The following is a 22,382-nucleotide window of genomic DNA, read 5'->3' on the forward strand; positions in this document are numbered from 1 at the left end:
TTTATTTGTGAGCACTGAGCTGAGAGAGAGCATGTGCAAAATCATAGCAAGCAGGCAACAGTGGGCAATGGGAAGACCAAGGAGTAGGATTCACTCATGTTGTGGCTGCAGTTCCCCTATTGGTTCCTACTGCCATGTGGGTGGGCAGAGTGAATAACCATGATGTTTGCTGTAAAGGTCACTCTTGCCTTTTAAAATCGTGGATAAAGGCTTTTTAGAGTTGGTTAAGTTAAACCATAATAAAATAAAGAAGAAAGTAATTCCTGCAAGGCTTCTAATTATTTCCTGAGTATGGAGGGAACTGCCTTCATCTCCAAGGCCTTTCCATTCCTTCTGCATTACTCTGCCGTGCTAGGATGACAAGACTCAGTGTATTTGTATATGTGCCTATAAGGACCCCAATGGGGTTATGTTTTTTAGGAGATAGTTTGTTTAAATTTTACCCTAATTACTGATTACTGTCTAATGCAGTTTTAAGTTGCAGGGAGCATTGTGAGGTACATGCAGATGGCATTTCCCCCCCTCCCTGCAAAGGCTTTGTTGGTATAGCTTTTCTCGAGGTCATCAAGTTTAAGGACCCTCGATAAATTTGCCAGGAGGCTTCCAGCTACCCAGGGAGCATGGTGGATTGCAGCCTGTATGCTTCCTACACACTGGCAGCTATAGATTGTGTCCTTTGGTGCAGGGCATGCCCACTAGGGAATGGGGAAGCACAAGGTCATCTGCATCTTTGACATGCAGTTTGTTTGTGTGTGCATAACAATAGGAACAATATAATGGTATGTGCTCTCCTGATTGGTAACTAGTAGAGGCATATAGGAGGCCTGGTATTTTTCCTACCTCAGTTACTCCTGCAGGCTTTTATCCTTCTCTCAGGATACAGTTGAGGGTAGGCTCAGCTAGTCTGATGTCCATGGGTCTTTTCATGACTCATRTTTTAAAATTTACTGCTTTCTTCTTTGTTCCTGAGAACTAGTGGCTTCCCTATAGCTATCTCCCAACTGCCTAAGGCCAGGTGGGAGAAGTTACTGAGAAACCCTCCTTGTTTAATCAGACCTATTCCATTGTCTCTTTTGGACAGCAAAATCCATAATTTGGTTCACATGATGTGATAAGAAAGTTTATTTTTTCTGTGCATCTGGAGAAAATAACCCATAAATACAGTGCATGCACTGAATTGTGGATTTTTTTCTTCAGAAGGCACAGTTTATCTGACACTGCAGACTAGTCCCTGTCAATTCTGACTGGCTTTTGCTGTGAGGATCAGATACTGATCTACAAAGATCTTAGGTAAGATCAAATATTAAGCCTAGCTACTACAAAGGCTGCCTGACTTAGAAGTCTTTGAATTTCCTGTTCAAGAGTGCTGTTTTCCTGGGAAACATCCCACACTAATTAATGGAATCCTTCTTATTTTTGTTGCCTGCCTTTGATAAATCCAAGTTCCCCAAGGCTGACGTGTTCAAGGTGCCATCTTAAAACAAACCTCACTGCTGAACTTCAGAGACAGTGTCCTAAATTCACACATAAAGGAGAGAGGAAGGCTAATTCAGTGAGTTGAAAACTTACTACACCCTATTAACTCTGTGTCATTTGTCTATGCACTGTAGCTGATTTCTGTTACTGCTAGAGCCAGACTACTGCAAGGACTATGCTGTGTCTGGGGCAGTAGCTTCATGGATGCCCCGGATGGGAGCTGTGCAGACATGACAAGCAGAATCTGAGTTCTGTGAATTCAGTATCTTACGGAATTTCAGGACTAGAAGCCAGTTCCTTATATCTTGAAAAAAAAGGAAGGAAACCCATGTTTTCTAGCAATATTGGACTTTTCTCATTAACCTGATTTTTCAAAGAGTCATTGTGAATATGCCACTGGTGACTTGGCCAGATGAGCTTATTTGGCATGCACTTTAGCACTGAGTATAACAAGACCTAGATCTCTGCTTTTGAACATTACAATCCTGGCTATTGTCTGCAAGCCAGCAGCCTTGTCCCAGTCAGCACACTGAAACATGAAGTCTGGCTTCATTTCAGTTTAGTCTGCATCCCATTTTGAAGCCTGCTCCTTTATATGRCTCACATATGTGCTGCCCATTCAGAATTGACCTAGGACTCCCCTGTTTTGGCTCTTGTGAAGGACTTGGTTCCCTGTTGCTGTGTTGTGGCTCTTATTTGAGGCTGTTAAAAAGACAAGACACTGTAAGTTCACACATTTAGCAGGGATGGTTGGTCATACTAAAAAATAATGTTTTAATGAAGGGGAGGAAAAGGGTAAAAATCCACAGTGTTGAGATTATTAGTAATATGTGAGTGTCCTTGCACTCACATATGGTTAGATGAAGTACAWTAATACCATACTTTAAGGTATCACATGTTTATCTTAAGAATCAAAAAGGAGCTCTTTTATCTTGCTGTAAAATGACAATTGGACAGATGTGTTGTGGAATTTCTCCATTACTTTATGGTCAGGTCACTATTGGCATCGCAAGACCAGTCTTTGCCACCCTGAAGAGTGAAGCCTMTGTTCACCCAGTACTGCAATGAGTCACCTAGGATTTGCAAGCAGCACTACCCTTTCCTAGGTAGAAGCWGAATTCTAATGGGATATCTCAAATGTTGTTTTGCACTTTGCAAACATTCTGCTTTCACTTAAGCAGTAAGGACCTCAGTTTTGGGGATGGAATAAGAGAGAATAATCTTTGTTCTAGTCTTCTAACATTGTAAAGTACAAGTGGCAGTAACAAAGGGATAGCTCTCAAACTAAAGGTAGCTATATATTCTCTAGTTATGTGGATGCTGCAGAATTAAAAACTAGAGAGCAAAAGCATCACTTGTGCCTGTTTCCAGCATAATTACTCAAAATCTGGGTCAGTGTTTGCACTATGTCAAGCATTTATGCTCAGGAAGACTATTGACTTGTCATCACTGGAGTTATGTTAATAAAACTCTAGCAATGCTAACAGTAATCTGTTTACAATATCTTTGATTTGAAAATTTCTGAGTGATGCAATTGTCATTAAATGGAGTTCACAGCACAACTTTGTGAAAGCATCTCCATTTTACAGAAGGGGAAGCCAAGGCATGGAACGATTATGAACTTCTCTTGCTGACAGGACTGAATCATTGCTGGAGACAGGAATACAGCCCAGTATCACTGGCTCTCAGACTCCGGCTCCAAGTCACCAGACTCTACTCTTCCCAGCCTAGTCAGACTCTACTCTTGGAGTAAGACATTTCAAGTCATGGTAACTCCAGTATTCCCTGCAGTAAGACTTCTCAACAGAGATGTAAGCACAACAGTGACGTACAGCCAAAAAGACCAGATAAACATTTACATTTCCTTTGTGTGTGAGTGCTGCAGCCAGCAGAGACTGCAAGAACCACCTCCCCCTCCTTTGCACACAAACACAAGGCTGGGAGCTCTCACTGATGAGTAAGGGGGCAAATGAGAAAGGGACAAGGTAACTAACTGCATTTCTGAAACCCCTGGAGCCCTCCTAGAAGCCTGTGAACCCCCTTCAGGAACTTGGTATGGATGGGTGAGAGCTGGTAGCAAGACTGGAAGAAGTGGCAGAAGGAATAGAAGGAGCTGGGTGAAATGATCTGTATCTCTTCTCCTGCTGAGGACATACGGGCTTCAGAGTATCGAAGGAAGAAATCTAGACCAGGCAAAAGTTCAGGACAAGCTAGTAGGCTCAAAAGGTGSTGTTTTGTCAAGTCATGTGCACAGATAAATAGGCTCACAGATATCCTGAGGCAGAAGCACTAAAAGACAGAGATACTCCTGAGGGAGAAACTTCTGAATTTGGGGAAAAGATAGGGAGAGAGCAGCAGGCACAGTAAGTTTTGGAATATCCTGTRTGTGCATTTGCAGTAACACCTTCTAGCTGGCCTGTGGAGGAAGTGTCTATTTCTAGTATCTTGAGTAAAGTGTAAAATGTAACAATAGGAGATGTTTCCATCTTCCACAGATCAGCATGCTTACATGCCCTGAATGTCTTGCCTAGGATAGTCTTGTGCAGTGTCTRAATCTGTTATCATCATCTGTTGGCAAATGCTTAGCAATCAGAGGTCACAATGGTATTGTTTCTAAGTAGCAGAGTGGAAGGACAAGTGATGTTAATCACTCAAGAAGGACACTCACCTCCTTAGAAGACATGAGGCCTCTCAGTTATCCTGGAGCTTGCTTCTTCTSCAGTATTTCCCCTGATGTGCCTTTTTCCTGATACAAACCATTATCAGTGAAATCAGAAACTCTTCCAAGGATCAGAAAGATGGGATTTGTGCTACTTTCATTCCCCTGCTGCTGAATGCAGGAAGAGTTCTGCCACTGATAAAATGAAAGAGAAATGAAGCTCACATTTAAGAACTTGCCGCTCTGAAATAGAATTTACGCATTACTGATGTTGTTGGTCTTTTGCCGAAGTGAGTTTTAATCTAGCTTAAACTTTCTGATGAGGAAAGAACAACAGACTCTGAGGGCCAAGGGACTCAATGTCTGCTGAATTGGTTCCTCTCTGGAAGGAGAGRGGGACCAATGAGATGAACTTTGTCTCAGTAAGGACAATGCCATGGCTGTGTTGTGGCCAAGCGGTGCACATCGGACTCAAGACTATGAAGCCAGTGCCTTTCAGCAGACCTAAACCCAGGCAATACTTGAATAGCAATATGTCAGATCTGGCTTTCCTCAGCTGCATGCTGTTTTCATGTACCCAGGCTGCTCCCTTTGTTTGTTCTCCCCCCACCCCTTCAATTCATGTGGAGAGCCAGGTGTTTCAAAGGGGATGAATGGAGGCATGGCAGAGCAAGGGCTAAGAACTGGCATGCACAGGACTGTTGGGGATGTGATGGGAGAGTCTGGGTTGATTAGAAATTGTTGTTATGCARCAGAGCTTGAAAGCCACAGGGGCTTGTGGATTGCTGAAAGGACAGCACAATAGGGCTGTGCCTTGCCCACACATGGTTAGTTGAGGTGGAAGGCTAGTTCAGAAAGCTAATAAAGAAGAAGCAAGTGGAAGCAGATGGCAGCAGCACTGCTACCCTAACCATCAGCCAGGGGCCCACTAAAGCCTCTGGTGCAACTTAATCCCAAATTAACATTCTTTGGCTCCCAGGTCCCACTGCTGTGTTTGAAATTGAGGGAGGGGACTGTTGCTTGTCTGGCATGTGTGGCTGGGGTGGATTAGTGCTTGGTATAGTAATAGTTACACTCAGCTGACAGAGACGTAACATTTAGTGGGCTGAGAAGGTTTCCTGTAGGTGAAGTCTGTTGCCTGTTAGTTCTCCTGGCTCCTGCTTCTGTTTCATACCCCTCCACTGCCACCAGTTTCAGGTTGATTCTTCCAAAGGGAATGCAGTTTGAGACAAGGCCAAGGACTTGGGGGCCTTGTACTTGTTTGCTTTTTTGAAGTTCAGCAAGGCTGAATGAGGTTCCATTCATGCTTGCAGAGAACTTTTTGTTTCAGAAGTGGCTGGCATTAATGGAGGGGGGATATATTCTCATCCAGGGTAGCTCTTCAGCTACTTTCCTGATCTTTCTGGAAGAAGCTCCTGTGGCATTGTGCTTGTTGAGCCTGGCAGAACTAGTATCTACAAAGTTAGTCAAGCCTCCAGTGTTTTAACAAGTGATGCGTACTTCTGAAAGCAAGTTTGCCAGCATGGCTTCTCTTTTGCCTTGTATATGAGAACTACAAATTTGCTTAGCTACAGCCTTGAGATAGCATCTCAGGTAGACTTTCCTTGCTTTCCAGCCCACGCTCCAGCTTGGATGGAATGCTAAGCTGGTATTTAATGGGACTGTCCATTGTTTCATTACTTCTTAGCCCTTACATCTCCAACACCATCCTGTATAATCTACTTGTTACCTTCAGAGATTTTCAGCTACCCCTATATCACAACTGGTCCCATGCTATTTCCGTAAGAAAATACAAAAAGCCGTGCAGATCAAGTCCTTGCTTTGAACTGGAGGCCATAGCAATTACAGGATCTGGTTGTCATGGATATTGTCACCATGGAACTGTTGCCATGGCACTGTCTGCTCACATTGGCAGAGGGATGCAAAATTTCTCTTTTTTTCTTTCTTTCTTTTTTCTTTTTTTTTCAAGAAAGAGGAAGAACAGTGGATAGTAGAAGGCAAAGAGATCTTCAGAAAAGTATTTAAGGAGGTTAATAGCTGCTTTGTTTTGGATCTTTGCCATCTCTGCTGTCTATATTCCTCAGATTCCTCATTTTTCTTTTTTGCATCCTACAGTAACAGCTAACAAAAGGAAATGAGACTAGTGTAGGGCTACAGAGTCACCCACAGCAGATGAGATGAGTGCAACACTTTTCTTTCTTGCAAAAAAACAAACAAAAGAATACAAACAAATAAAGAAGATCTCCAAAGAGTGTTCACTAGTAACCAGTGTTGGAGTTTTTCTATTCTCGGTTTAAATGTCCAGAAACACACTATCTTGCAGAGGACAAGGATATGGGGGTGGAACTTAAAATCACATCTCCCCCCCCTCAAATCCTCTCTCTTTGGAGGAACTCATGCACTTTATTTAAATGCAAGAGAAAGTCCCTGCTCCTTTGGAAGGGAGTTTGACAGCTATTAGTGACCATGTCAGGCTGTTGATAYTCTGGAAGAAGGAACTGAATGAGAAACGGCCTGTGTCTGTGCCAAATGTCCTTGTCTAGTTAGAAGCAGAGCTAATCTCACCAAGCTCTCTGAAGGCAAATATTGGTTTCACTCCCTTTCAAACAGAACCCAGTCAGATTTAATAAATAATAATAACCTTGCTTTGCACAGTTACAGTTCCTGACTCTCTGAACATTTTTTCAATATTACTTAATTAATCCTCCAAACACCCCTGCAAGGGAAGGAYGGATTAATTTCTTTGTCTTTTAATAGAGATAATGGGGCACAGAGATTGTGCTAAGTGGCCTCCAATTGATGTTACAGCAGCCAGGAATAGGATCAAGGAATTCCTGCTTCRCACCCTGAGCTCTGGAAAACTTGTGTTTCTTTCTGACCCATAGCATTAAGCCAAGAGAGATGCTGAACATTACTGTAGTGGCACATAGTGTAGGGCCTGTAGAAGCCTGAAGTAKGATTTGGGACTATATTAAACAGAGATGTGAATCCTCTGGGTGGTTTAATAACTTTGTCTTTGAGGTGAATATGCCAGTGGCATACATTTCCAAACACATTAGGTTCATCAGGCACAGAAAGTGTTCTGGTGGAGAAGTTGTCACTGCAAGGCATGGACTAGTTATTTTCCCAGACTTCCATTATCATTTTTGCTTACTACTAGAGAAATGGGTTTCATGCACATGTGCATGCAGCTATTCCTGGTGAGAGGTGAATTTCTAGGAATTACTTAGCTGGTTTTGGCTACCCAGCATGTTGATCAGGTATAGCACAAGGTGCGAAAGCACTGCTTGGGATGGTGGGGCTGCTATTTCATATGTGACTCATCYAAGGAAAGAGAGATTTGGGCCTGAACAAGCCTTTGTGTATCTTAACCACCARCCGGAAATAGCTGGCCTGCAGGTGTGGCTTATTCAGAGTACAAGAGATGCAGCTTCTCATCACTGTGAACTGAGGGAGAGTTTTATGCAGATCAATGCAAACTGCTTRTAAGGAAGTGGTAGCACCATGTAACAGATCACATGCATAAGAGTCACATACTAGCCTGAGTTAGAACTGGCATTAATRGAGACAGAGAGAGGGAGACAGATCCTCCAGAAACATTCATGCTCCTGCTGAACTAAATGGATATCCTTATGTTGACTTTAATGGGAGTTGGCTTGGGCCTGCTCACTTGGAGCAGGATCTGCTCGCATTGGATGCCTCCAAAGAGATGTACTTATGTTGAGTGGACACTTTTGAAAGCAAGAGGCTCCCAGGTTGCTTTTCACATGCATGGCTATGAAAATGTGCAAAAATGCACCTTCCATATAGTCAGTGATTGTGATTGCCTTTGTAAATAAATGTGCCTTAGAGACAAATATGCCTTTTAGTTGAGCAATTTAACAACCTATAACCTAGCCACAGAATGCAGAAGATAGTCCCGTGTTTTTCTGAACTTCAGTCCTGAAAAAAATCTCAGTTTTTGTCTTCTTGTGCCTCCATTTCCCTGCCAGAAAATTGAGGAATAACAAATGCACTTCCCAAGAGAAAGGAAGGGGAGACTTAATTAAGTCTAGTCTGTGAGATACTTTGACAACTGCAAGTAAAAGTAGTCACTATTATAGCAGTAAATAATTTGGAATTACATTTTATCAATCTTTTTTTCATGTAGTTGCTGGAGGTAACCAAGCATTTTTAAGTCATTTTATTATTTTCTAATACTCAGTTTGATATTGGATTTCTGCCATACTTACCTTCATGTAGAGCATGTGTATGCTTCTGTCAGAGGCACTCAGTTAACAACAAATACCAAGAAAACCACGGTTGCTATTTCACCATAAAGAAGTGTGAAAAATACAGACAGGCCTCTCTGAGAAATATATGTTGATCACTTCATGCCTGAGCTGGCGAGTAATATGATACTATTTAATGCTAAGGTTTATTAATATAATTTATGACTGTTTGCTGTTATCAGCTTGTCACCTGAGCATCCTCCATACCTTTCCAAACACGAATTAATCACTGAATACACACAATGCTACTGTAAAGCAAATGTTGATGAACTTAGACATAAGGAAGTCAAGGATGGGAGATGACTTATGTGGCAGCTATCAACAACTTTCTTAAGCCCGTTCCATTATTGCTCCAGTCATCATAAACCATTCCATGCTGTAGGACTACTACTCAGGATAATCAGAAACAAATGGTGACTGATGGTAATTTATCTAAAAAAAAGGCCCTTATAGTTCACCCATTCACAGCCAGTGCTCCTCAGTCAGTGTGCCTCTTGTTTTGTCCCTCATCCTCTGCCAGCATTGTCCTTGCAACTCCACCCCATGCRGTGCTTGAAAAATCCCGTTCTAGGCACCCACACAATTACACTCAGCTTATAGTGGTGCCAGTGCCTTGGTTTCTGCATTGATCTGCCAATGAGATCAAAATGAGATTCTCATATTCATTTTTTGTATGTGGGCAGTTATTCCCTTGGTGTTTCCTTAGGACTGTCTAATGAAAGACTATAAAATCAAGTCAGAAGGGAAAGGCAGATGGGTTCTTGCCACAGGCCCTGTTGCCTGATAGCACATAGCTTACTATTACTGTCCCCCTGGAATATAAAAATGCTTCTGTGAAGATTTTTGTCACATATAAGTCATACTTCTGTGTGGCTTCTTTAAAGCATAAGGAAAAATTCATAATGCAAAACCCTCTGGACTCTGAGAAATTGCTTATTTTTCTGAGCAAGTAAACTCAAGCATCTTCTCTTCAGTTGGAAAGGGCTCTGCTTTACACTGAACAACTAGCAGCTGTGCTTGTGGATTATTTTCTCTTCCCTCATGATGGAAATAGCCCAAGGCCTGGAAAAGCATTAGGAGGAAGAGCACAGCATCAGGAAGCAAGAAGGGCACCCAGCCAGACGATGACTACACAGCTTTTAGCTACCCAATAATTGGGACCTTGCATTTTTGGGTACGGGTGAAGTGATTCAATTCCTCCTTGTCAAGATCACTTGGTTTCCTAGGCAGATGCCTCCAGCTGGGTAAGTGGGTGAGCCCTAACTGCTGAGTATCCCATGTGCACACTACAGCTGTTCCTATGTCTGCGGTTATCTGGCTGTGTCAGAAGTCAGATGTGGTATGGACAYGGCAAGCACATAGATTCAGTATGGATCATACATGCCACTTGCTCTGCCTATTTATCTCACKTTTGCATCCTTTTGGGATGGACCACTAGAGCTCAGCAGTGAAAGAATGCTGAAGTGATATTACTCATTCCCATGGAGTTATTCCAGGTTCTAAGCTTGCTTGTGTGACTGAAAGGGTTTTATCTTTTGTGTATGATATAGTGGGAGAGCAGTGGGAGAATTTAAGCTCAGAAATTAAATTGGCAGAGAATTCGGAATGTTCTTCTGTAAGCAATCAGAGTGAATCCTGTTATTTCTCTAGGGAAGAGCAACCAAGAGACTCTGCACTGCAGCTGTGTGCAGAGTAAGAACATTTTGAATCTCAGAAGCAAAGGGATGACTGAGATACGTTGTGCCCTTGAGGGACAGAAATTCAAATGTTAAAGAATCTGGCCTKGTCTCTTTCCTCAAGTTTTCTTCCTCTCTGGAACAATGTACTGTGGCTGTCTTGGCTGTATGAAGCAGCCCCTCTCAAAAAGGAGCTCAGTTAACATTGCTTTAGTCCATTACTGGCTCGTTTGCAATATACCGGAATAGCAGAGATCATAATGAAGTTGTCCAGCATTATTGCACACCATTCTGCAGAGGGACAGTGGTGAGCTCTGTGAGCAAGGGGTAGAGTCATTGCCCATTACTTCTAGAAGACTCTGCTCCCTGGTTTCTTCATTGACATGGSCAGCCCTGGAATGAGATTATTTGATCAGGGAGATGGAGAAGGGGGAGGTTTGAACTGCTTCTGTTTTTGCATATTGCTGCTGCTTCAACCATTTCCTAGCCCTTAAGGAACTTGGAATGCTTTCTAAGAGGCAAAGGGCCAGAGCTGTCTAGTGAGTGCAAAGAGAAAAAACTCCTGACCAAGGAAACCAGGCCTACAGGAGGAGACACTGCAGGGCAAGAATTAGGCACTTTTTCAAGGACTCAGATCCCCTTTTCTTAAACTTACAGTTTATCCAAGATGAATATCTGGCTGCAATACACCTAACTATGTAACTGCCTCACAACCTATCTCTGCAAGGATTTCAGTCAGATATTAAAGAACCACATAACTAGAAAGGATGGCTAAATGTTCACCCTTATTGGCTGTAATGTGTCTGGCACTGAATAGGCCCCCAGAGGTCACTATCCTCGAAATCAAACACTTGAAACCTATAATAGCAATTCCTTACACCAAATATAATGCCTGAGCCTCCCTAGGGATGCCTTCTCTAGCTGTAGTTACATGTTGTTCATAGTTCAGTGGATTCCCAGTCCAAAATGTCTTCCTCCTCCACACACAGTCCAAATATATCAACTCCTTTTCTTAGAGTATGATAAAGATGGGGAGTAAATTACAGATGCTCTCCCCCGCTTCTAGCAGGAAACAAACTTCTAGACTGCCTTGCTACACAGGCCTCTTGCTGATGGCTTCAGTTTAAACAATGGTGACTGCTGCTTTCCTGGAAAGAAAAGCAACCCCAAAAATTCCAGCTCTTTTTTCCAGCTCTTGGAAGCAGGAAGAAACCAAGTGGAAAAATTGAATCTGGCAGTAAGAGGGCAATACATGATTTGTGAACACAGAGAATAAAAATAGCTGAAAGTGAAAAAAAAATGCCTGAAAGAAGCTCTTCAATTATTCTGTTTCCTCCAAAAGCTTTGCCACTGGCACAAACAGGCTGCCATTCCTATGGGGAAGCCATGTGTTGCAATAAAATTTTAGCTCCACATTATTAGAGAGAAAGAAGCTTCTTTTTTGACTGTATTTTCAAATAGCTGGTAGCAGATTGGTTGTGGCCAGAGCCCTGGGCAACTTGAGGGGACTAGGGAATCTGCACTTTCATAATGAGTCACCAGGATTTCATTTTCAGTCCAGCTGATGTGARGGTAAGGGAGTATAGATTTCTACTTGGATTCTAGAGGCCACGCCTAGGAAACTGCTTAAGGAAGAAGTTGGAAGAAGTGTTAGGGAAAAGCAAAGAAGAAAAGACTACCCAGCACTTATTTCTTCTGGCACTAGAAAGAGTTTCTGGGCTGTTGTTGCCATGACACAGAAGGTTGAAATCTTCATGATGGCACTTTCCTGCCGCTGCTGCAGAAAGACAAGGTAATTTAGCTGTGCTGGCATTACAGTAACCAGCAGCCCAGTGACTCTGTTTTTCAGGACACGCATAGAACACCCAGTCTTCTGGAAGCCACTCATTCTCTTTTGTGGTGTTAGTACTTTCTGAGCTTATGAGAAATGTTGAATACTGCAAAGCCCTGAAATACTCGTATGGGTGCTGTTTGTGCTGAAGATGATCATCTTGGTATCTTGAATTCTCTTTAACTGAGGAGCAGACATTTGGTTATTTACCTCTTTCTGGAATTAGAGAATAGTCAATAGCAGTCATTGGAAACCTGCCTATTGGCTGAGGTATTGTTCAAAGGAACTCTTCTTCAGGACTGAAAAGCAAAGAAATTTCAAAACACAAATATCCAATCAAATATTATTTATAAGCTAACAAGATGATCTTTGTTAAACTCCCACACTAAAATACCCTTTACTGAACTATTTAAAAGGCTTTAGGGAAAGATCTATTTTTGTAATTTTTCTGTGGGCCACTCCTTTTGCTGCCCAGTGGCATGAGTACATGAGTTATACATGAGTACATGAGGCATGAGTTGTACAAAAGACAATCAGGAAATAGATGAGAGGAATGCCAAGTCAGGTGAGCACCGCAACGCCATGAAGGAAGAGTTTGACATTTCTGCTATGCTTAAGCAGAGGACTTAATTCTTTAATAGCATCTGTCTGACTCTTGTTAGAGTTTACAAAGTCCTTTCTGGTTGTTTGACTAGAGTGATCAAACAGGAAAACAGGAAGTGCATTAGATCTTTTCCTAGTTGAGTAGTAGGACCTTAGCCTGCACCATCTATCAATAGCAATGCAGCTAGAAGTCAGGCCAGAGATCTTGAAAGTCAGTAATGGCAGTGCTAAGCGCTGGAGGTGAATCTGCTTTAGTGATTTTCCAAAATGTCCACACTGCATTTCCTTTTTCCCTGAGTGACTGTGGCAGAACAGAGAAGTATTTGTGGAAAGCAAAGGCTGGCATTACACTATCATCTCAAGATAGAACCTGTTCTTAAAAAACAAAAGTGTAAAAAATGAAATAGATACATTATACTTGGACTTTGTGCTGGTATCATAGAGTACACTTTCTTGTTAACCTGCAACAACCAATTTCCTCCCTTTGCACAACGGGGACTAAGAACTCTGCAGCTAGAGAGAAGTCAGGCCTTGGGCTGCTGCTGTAAAGTATTCTTTGCTGGAGAAAGCAAAGTCTGAAATTCTGGCCTGACTATCTCTTCCAATGGGTGTCATGGCCAGAAAAGGGCTGTCTAGTTGTCAAGGACACAGGGAGAGAGAGGTGTAAAATTTAATTCAGAGTACTCAGCAGGTATGGAACCCCATGTAAGAGTATCTGTGTTTCCCTGCATGGCAGGAAATAGGGGAGCCAAATGTAGGCAGTAGTTGTATTTTCTTGAATCCAGTATTTTCAAATGAAATGAGATTGCACGCTGTCTTCTATGAGCTATAATGGTGATTAATAACCTAGGACATTTCCTCTGTTACACTTATGTTAAGATGTAGGGAGCCTTGTTTGCTAAGATGAAATCAAGAGCTCTTGGATGAAAGGAGCAGAGCCATGTCCTTCCCTCACACTGTACTGGTAGAATTTTGATGTTTCTTACTATTTGCAGGGCTGAAGTATGTTGTAGCTCATTTAGCAACAAGAGATCTCCCTCTCCTCTTCTCCTTCACACTCCCTTGCTAAAAGAAACCAGATGAAAGAAAGGATAGCAGAGACTGGGTCGAATATTATAGAGAGAGAATTATGTGACTGCAATGGAGTAATGTAGCCCATACACAGCCAGTGTCCTCCCTCTGCCCTCTGTATCTAGGAATAATGTTGTCAAACCACAAGCTGACAAGGATTTTTAATGGAAAGGGACATTAATGGAGGAGACACTCTCCTGCTTGTAAATGATATCAACTGGGGACCAGAGAGCAGGGGAAGGGAAGAACAGTAAGCTCTGAAGGAGGGTTACAGCCGTTATGTCACAGTGCCTCAAATAGGCACCAATTTAGATTCAGCAAGACAGTTATTAGGCAAGAGTAAATAGACTCCTTAATTCTTAAAGAACACATCTTTGAGACTTAACAGCTCTTAGAAAGGCTGTTTATGAAAACTGTATTTACAGCAATTTGCAAGAGACCATATGTAGCAGATAAAAAATCTGGTGCTCTCAGCAAACAGTGACCAGACCCTCAACTGCGCTGAGGCAGTGCTGCTCTCTGGTCTGATGCTTTGGCTGCACTCCCTGCCTCATTTTGGGGAGTGAGGGAGGCTCGTGCCATGGTGGGGAGGCAGGTGCTCGGCAGTCAGGGCTGTGCTGTAGCGGAGGCGGGGGAGCTATGCTTCCACGTGCCAGCTCTGGCCCTGTGCCCAATAGCTCCGCTGTGGAGCAAGGAGTGCTGGGCAGGCTGCTGTGCAGTGGGGCTCTCCCTCCTCTGCAGCGAGGGGCAGCTTTTGGGGCAAGCTCAGGAGAGGTCCAGTGCCAAGGAGAGGGGTATGTGCCCAGGCAGCACCGGGGCTGCAGCCTCCCTGCCAGCACCTCTGGTGGAAGCATGCAGAGCAGGGCAGATGCACCCAGGACCTTGGGGCACCTGGGCTGGTTTTGAGATGGCTTTGTTATGGCAGGTGGTGTTTCTCACAGCCTTTCTTTGGCATTAAAGCCAGAGCAGCCTATCCTGGCTCTGCATGTGGCTTGAGATACCAAATCTCCAGCCTTTGAAACCAGTCAGATTCAAGGCTTCATTTAACCTCTGTGAAGTATGATAGGGTGTTAGGTGTAGGTTCCCAACTGGAGACACCAGCCAGCTCTGCCAGTCTGTCCTTGTCTGCCGCATTTCAGCGTTCAGCAAGGTGGGATGGGGCCAGTGCATGGAGGCCTCTGCACTGAGCTAGCTTTGCCTGGGGCTGATGCAGCATCTCTCAGCACGTGAGGAGCCAGGTGATTCAATCATCTTATAGCACATGCAAACCAGGCAAAAAGCGGCTGGCCATGGGTTAGGTTATGTGACAGGCAACTCCCAGTGAGCACCTCCAGACAATTAAGAACTTTGTGCAAACAGTTTTTGAAGCGTTGTTGTCTCCATTACTAGGAGGATACGTTAAATGGCCTAGGTATCCTGTGCTTCTGTTTTGTCTATCTGGAGGTCAGTAAAAGCATTTGAAGTCTTGGGGAGGCAGAAATGACCTTGCCTCTGCAGGTCATTAAGTCGTGAGCAAGCAAAGGATTAATCTCTTTATACTGATGTACCACCAAGGGTTAAACAGGGCACTACTGTGCCAAGTGGTGGGTAGTCCTGAGAAGACACAGTCTTGTCCCAGAGACCCTGTACTCCTACGTGTTCCTCTTTCACAGCACTTCTAAGTGTCTATTCACATGCTAGTTGCAAGAGGCAGTCAAAAGAGTCTGGAGGTTTCCAAACTGCCTAAGACTTGGATAACCAACACCATAGTGGGAATTCTCTTCAACAGGACACTCAGGAGAGAATTCTTAGTCCTCAGAACAAATCTAAATCTGAACTTTGATATAAAAGCTGCTGACTGCACATTGTCAAAGCCAGAATAGCTTTGGTGGGGGGGGGGGCAGCAGAGCAGAACTTAATTCATTTTGGTTGCCTCCAGCAAAGTTAACAGACAACTATGAGAGTCCTCTGGGGATGGGTGCTAATCCATTACTGATTTTTTGCATGATGCTTCATATATTATTTAGTCCTTCCAGCCTTCAGTTCCCTGTTTGCAGACTGGGACAGCAGTGTATCCTACCTACCAGCTCCAACTTCTTGGGATTCACTGGTGTCAGAAGGGGCTTTGTTCTGTTCTAGCTTGTGCTCAGTTACGTGCCACCCATGTGAAACATAGTTAAGTAGAAAGACTAGGCATGGCATGCAGGGAGGGGAGTTCCTATGATCATATGACATCACCTGACCTCTGTTGTCATTAACTAATGTGCGAGATGTCCCAATCAGCTATCTTTTCATAGCCCCCATGAAGCTTTCTTTGGAGAGTGTGCATGTGTAGAAGAGGTGCTGTCTTTTGCAATGTTTGGCTGAACCTGAGGATGTTCTGGATGCTAAGGACAGGCATTACAATACTTGGTCTTCTGTATTACTCCAATACTGTGTGGCAACAGATTCTCTCCTCCTTATTCTACCAGGATTAATCCAGACTGTAGCAAATGTTGGCCATTTCATAGTTAGCAAATGGAGACTGCGCCTGCCTGGGTAAGGTATTATACATATATACCATGGAAGAATGCTTAGAATGGTATTAATTCATTTGGCTGTAAGTCACATCTCCCACTACTCTTCTTTTATCTGGCACATGTATTCAGTGCTGGAATTTTCTAAAACTTGAGTGTAGCATTTCAGGAACCAACCTTTTACATCACAAGCCCACAAATTTAAGCAGCTACTTGCTATGTAATTTGAATTACGTATCCTTGGTGGATAAGGATGCCATGAGGTTTACCACATTTCTAGGTGCTTAGTTAAAGGACCAGCTGTCCAAGCAAGGACATGCTATAGCAGTGAGCAATGCTCAAGAGTTTGGGTTTACAGCTTGGGTTGGTTTATAGTACCTGCTGTTGGACGCTTGCCTCAAAGAAAGTCATTTCATACCACATGTCTCGGTCTGGGAATGTCTCTTACAAATGGCTGATGTCATGTTAATATTTCACTTTGTGAGGGAGGCCTGGTGACCTTTGCAGCTAGATCCCACTAGCCTCTTACTGTCATATCTGTCCAGTGATGTGGAAAGAAAATAGATTCAATAATCATGAAACAGATTTATCCATATGCAGCCAAAGCCCCATGTGAAAGAGATTTATGATGTTCAATGATAACAGGACCAAGATGTCCTTCTACTTGAATGATGGCTCCTAATCTTCAAAGGACATAGTTCACTGTGTGGCTGCACTTCAGGCACAATTACAGCCTAGAAAATCAGTTTTTGTGGCATTGAAGCAAGCATGTTTGTGCCTGCTGTGTAGGGATGGCTAAGGTGTAACCATGGTTATTTCTGTATCACTTAGCATTTGTCAGCAATTAACAGCAGTGCCTGCAGAATCAGAACAAGGCCAGCAAATGAGCTTACTGTGTATAGCTATTGTTACACACTGAGATTACTCCATAACACTGACAGAAGATAGCAGAATCTCAATCTCCTTTGTGAGCCCTGGGGAATTCATTCCAGATGAGGTGGGATCCTTCTCCCTAGAAGTAGATCCTGAGCTTACGTGGTGGCAGGAAACACTCAAGTGGGAAGTGCAAATCCCTCCTCCCATCCCCTGCTGGCACACATGCTTTAATTTCTCCAATCTTTACTTTTCTGGGACTTTTTGGCTTCTCTTTCAGTCATCTTTAGCAATCAATTAGTTATTTCTTTCTATTGTTCTCATTGCAGGGCGACCATTGATGAAGTGGAAACAGATGTGGTGGAGATAGAAGCAAAGCTTGACAAGGTAAGATGGAGCAGCCTACAGCATTAGTTTGGAGAGAGACATATGCATTACTGCTTAGGATGTGGCTCCATCAGGCTCCTCTGAACACAGACCCCATCTCAGGCTATCAAGTATTACTGTGTAACATGTTGGGCTTGTACACAACGCCATGTCTCCCTCTACTGACAAGCACCTCTCAGGGCTCCTTTGTGATAGCCAGAGAAGTTAGGATGAGAGGTACAGACATGTGCTCCTAATGCTGAAAGATGGCCTGGTCCATGATCTTGGTAACTAACGCTCTGCTTCTTCTATTGGGACAATTTATTTCAATACTGTCCCTTTCCCTACTCCACTCATATTGCCTATGATAYTAAGCTGTCTGGGCTAGGAGCTGTTAGGTGTCCACACAGCACAAGCACCAGTGTGTCCTGCCCAGGAATGTAAGCAAACACTTGCAAGGAAATAAAGGACCAGATTCAGACTGATGATGGTAGTTACTGTCTGATGTTCAGCCAGGCTCTGTGCCACAATTGTAATATGACCCTGGAATATCTTCTCGTGAATCAGTTTGGCCATTTTGCATGTATGCTGGTGATTCTTTTTATCAGTTGGTAGTTGGTCACCCCAATTAATGTCCTATTCCAGGATAGTATGTAATCCAGTGATCAGAGAGCAGGTCAATAGTTCAGCTTTTGGGGTTCCCTAATTATCTGTAGATTGGTCTTCTCTTCACTACTTGCTCTTCAGAAGGAGCAAAAGTTCTGTCACACTGGTGTCTGTCTGATTTAGTGAGTGTTTACAGAGAATTTGAGGGCTATTAGATGACAGGCTGTGCAGACATGGGAACTAATTCTGCATGGCCACACCCTTGATTTTATTACAGTATCACAGTGTTTGCAGGATATGATTAGACCTTAATCCTAACTTCCGAAATGCCGTTCTTACCTCCTGCCCATGTGACCCTCCTTCATTTGCCTCCTTTCATATTCCAATGTGTCCCTATGCTGGCTTATTGCTGTGTAATTGTACATCTACAATTATGGCCTATAATGTATGCTGCTGGATAACAAAGGAGTACTGGACTGAAATGTTAATTACAGAGTTCCGCTAGAAGTGGGATATGCTCAGTATTCACCATCTGGATGCAGGCATTGGCCTTTAGGGTGAGAAACACAGTGAGAATCTGTGTACAGACAGACTCCAAAGGATTGTATAGATGTTGCAGGGAGCTGGGCAAAGAGCATTTGTCGTGTGTCTGAGACCAAGTGAAGGATGAGGGGGCAACAGGGCAGGGAGTACTGGAACAGGCTCGGAGCTAAGTCAGAAGAAGACGGCTTTTCCTCCCCCCGCTCCTCCTGATGTCTGAGACATTGGCCAAGTTATTTCTAAACTAGAACAGACAGAAATGCAGAGGAGGAGCTAGAAGAGCTGTTAGCTTGTTAGCTGTGAGATTCCCTGAAGTTAGTAGGGGATAACATTCTGTATCTGATGGAGGAATGGGCTTTGTTGAAGTCACAAGCCCTAGGCAAAATTGTGCCCTATAAAATGTACTTACTACTCAGCTGCTAGAAACAGGCATCTGCACAAGCTAACTAGTCTCATTGATGAAAGCTGCAAAGGGATTTAGGTTATCCGTGGCATCTATGGACAGGCCTGGGACTCTAAGACACAGCATGGGGAAAAGCTTGGTCTAGCTGACACTGCTTGAGCAGGGAAGTTGGACCAGATGATTTCCAGAGATCCTCTCCAACCTCAGTGATTCTTTGATTTTATGTGATTCTGTGATTTTAGCGCTACTGCTGTTAGTGCCCTCTGTAGCTAGACTGAGGACAGCAAACTGAAAGTACAAGAGCTGTTCATGGCTCTCAGCTTTGTTTTTGTTTAGTGCTTTGTTGCTTACAATGGGAGAGCTACAAGAACAAATTAATTTGAGCTCCTTTAGGTGAGGACTAAATTAAAGGAATAGCCTCGTGCAGTTTTGGTCTTCCGCAGATGACAGTTACAGTGTGAGGCTCTGGTAGTGCAAAGTGGGCAGATATCTCATTCTACTTGTTTGTATCATTCCCCTGTCTGCTGCAGAGGTGACCAGCCAAGCAAAGTGCTGGCTCAGTCACAGTCAGCAAAAGGCTCATTGGGCCTGGAATCAGGGCAAGTGAGGCTGGAGTTTGCATCTGAAGATTCACTGAAGTTCAGATTAGTTTCTCTGGGCGTAGCTTTGGACAAGATTCAGTCACACCCATTCATAGTAAATCACCCTCGAATAGCCCAAGGGCCCTTCTGTGTACCAGCAACAGTTTTCCAGGGCAGCCTTTCTAGAGTTTAGTGTAAATATTCACTGGTACTGAAATGGCTGGCATGACTAGTTCTTAAAAGGGACCAAACTGGCAAGGACTGATTGTATTTCTCTGCTTTTTTCAGTGCCTTTGAACACTTAGTTGTTTATAAATGATTTACCCTTTAACACCTGTTTAAAATGAAGGTAAAGGACAATTTTAAAGATTCACCCAGGGTAACGCCAGAGGTCTGGGTTTGATTACTGTTTCAAAGAGGTTTCCTTCRCTCTGTCCTGTCCTACATCTGCAAAACCATCTTTCTTCCATGTGGGAGGCAATGGGAATAGGATGCTGTTCAGTGCAAGGAGGTATCAAAAATGTGACCCTTAATATTTGTTATTGAACTTTCTGAACTTCCTGTGGTTTGGTAAGTTTGGGATTTAATTGCTTTCTGCAGCTCCAGCTGACAAAGACCCACTTCCTACCAATGTTGTCCAAGCTCTCTTAAAGTTTTGAGAGTTTTTCCAGAGCTAGGGAACATGATTTCTGGGTGTGCTAGTGATGAATGGCCTTCAGCTACTAGTAGCACAATCTTGGCCCCAAATGTGTGCACAGAGATATGCTAGAAACTGCCACGTTGCAGAATAGGCTGGATTTCTTTTCCAGAGGATCTGTCCAAAGCCTTTCGTGTCTGTCTGGGCTCCAGATGTGACAGGAGCTGCATCTATTTGCTTTCCTTCTCTGGAGTTGGATGGGATAGTACAAGCCTGCTAGCACCCAGTGCTGTTCTGCCAAACTGAATGGACAGGAGAGAATGTGAATGTGAAAGACTGAGGACTGTATATACTATATATATAAACAGGTATGCCATGTGTGATTATATATATATTTATACATTCAGATATCCTGAAATATATGCTTACAGATTTGCAGGCAGAAACGCGCAAGCTTGTTCTGCAGTGCAGGCCTATAGAATGTGATTCAGCGCAGACCTCARAGTCTTGTGGTTACATAAACAGAGCACCAAGCCCAAACTAGTACATCATACTTCAGTGGGGCTTTGGAATTAAGCTAGCAACATCATACATGTTGGAGTATGRACAGGATTCCTGTTACCCTCTTTCTTTATCCCTTTTCTAAGATAGTTAGGGGAGAGACATCCCCAGCTTGTAGGTGAGGCTAGTTTATGGAGATAGATTTCTAAAGCCGTTTTTTCATTAGTAAGATTAATATTTCTAAAAAGCTCCTGGTTTTTGAGAATGGCAGACTTCAGTTCAAAGTGCTGTTCCTTGTCAGCTTCTAAAATTTTTCAATTAGTTAAAAAGCTTGAAACAGTGATGACTTTTAAAACAAATATATCAAATATTTTTTTATGGCCAGTCCTTACTGTTGCAGATCTCTTGGCTTGCAGTTTATGGACTTTTCCATAGTGAGGACCTTTCCAAGTGAGGAAGCTGGCCTCATTTTGCTGCAAGTTCCAAGTAACTTCGTTAAAGTTGTAGCAAGGGTGCTAATTAGAATCAGAGCACATGTAGTTTTCTTAACGTTGCTGGCACGTTCTTCAGAACAAAACTCCTTCCAGGTCCTGAGGAAAGACTATACCAAGTCACAGGCAATCCAGAGATATATCTCACACCAGCATAACTTTCTTGGGCTGCAGAATTGTGGCAAGTGATTCATAATTAGTTACAGTCTTGATGGTTTAGCCAGCATGCCAGGGAACACAGATATTCACTGGATGCACGCAGCAAACATTGCTTAAAGAGTCCTGGTCAGTTGTTTCAGAAAAACGTGATATAAAAATAACAGGCGTCTGAGTGCTGGCTCCCCTTCATTCCAACAGAAGTGCAAGACTAGTCTCCACAAGTAACCTGAACAGCCAGCTGGTCTCAGAGATTTCTGTTGACAGACCAGCATACTCCCAGCAGACAGCTTCTTTCAGACAGCTCATCACTTCTGCCCAGCACCAAGGAGTCTAACCTCTCCCCCATCAAACTGTATAATCAGATTTCTTTTATTGCAGTCCTGTGGGCTAAGGATGGAATGGATGATAGAAATCCACTAGAAAAGATGGACTACTCTGATTCATCTCTTCTCAGGAGATAGCCTGGTACTGTTTTCTTAAGTGACAAATGAAATGCTGACAGCATGAGTTACCCTGGAAGTGAGGTTTGTGTCCCTGTTTCTGACATATGCTGTGAGGGTTGTTAGTGTAGCCACACCAGGAATGTGCCTGACATCCTGCTCTAAAGGTCTTGGAGTCTGGGGTTGGTGCAGATTAAATCTGCTGTGTTTACAAGTCAGTTTGATGTGGTCGTTTGCCTCTCTGCTCACACCTTTCTCCTTGTGCAGCTGGTGAAGCTATGCAGTGGGATGATAGAAGCAGGCAAAGCCTACATCACCACCAACAAGCACTTTGTCAGTGGAGTCCGTGATTTGTCACAGCAGTGCAAGAAGGATGAAATGATTTCTGTAAGTCATCCTGTGAGGTGAAGTATGGGACACTGTGAGGGATAAGGGAGTGATAACCATCCTGATGCTGTTTATGGATAATATATCATAGTACTTTGTACTATTTAAGGGGCCATTTAATGGGAGACTTTAAGGAGAATATATTGCATCTGATAATGCAATGCTGAAAAATCAGAGTGAGATTCCTCATTCGCAGGGAGAACTGGGGTTTTAAGAAGCCACAGTGCTATCAAGGTTGCTGGAATCTAGGTCAGTGAGCACCAGTTATTTAGGAAACATGGGTAACCAATCTGCAGAAGAAACAAGTGGGCATGGT

The 22,382-nt window shown here is 43.3% G+C and overlaps 1 protein-coding gene across 1 annotated transcript in view; it reads left to right on the forward strand.

The window, feature by feature from the left end:
* ACAP3 (ArfGAP with coiled-coil, ankyrin repeat and PH domains 3) overlaps positions 1-22,382 on the forward strand; it is a 105,724-nt gene that overhangs the window by 30,241 nt on the left and 53,101 nt on the right. The window contains exons 3-4 of the mRNA XM_085298902.1: positions 17,285-17,342; positions 21,947-22,066. Of these exons, the coding sequence (XP_085155028.1) occupies positions 17,285-17,342; positions 21,947-22,066 (178 nt within the window). The remainder of the gene's footprint in view (positions 1-17,284; positions 17,343-21,946; positions 22,067-22,382) is intronic.

The sequence above is a fragment of the Rhea americana genome, unplaced genomic scaffold (genome assembly GCF_003343005.1).
Source record: "Rhea americana isolate MKP2758 unplaced genomic scaffold, rheAme1 scaffold_143, whole genome shotgun sequence".
NCBI lineage: Eukaryota > Metazoa > Chordata > Aves > Rheiformes > Rheidae > Rhea > Rhea americana.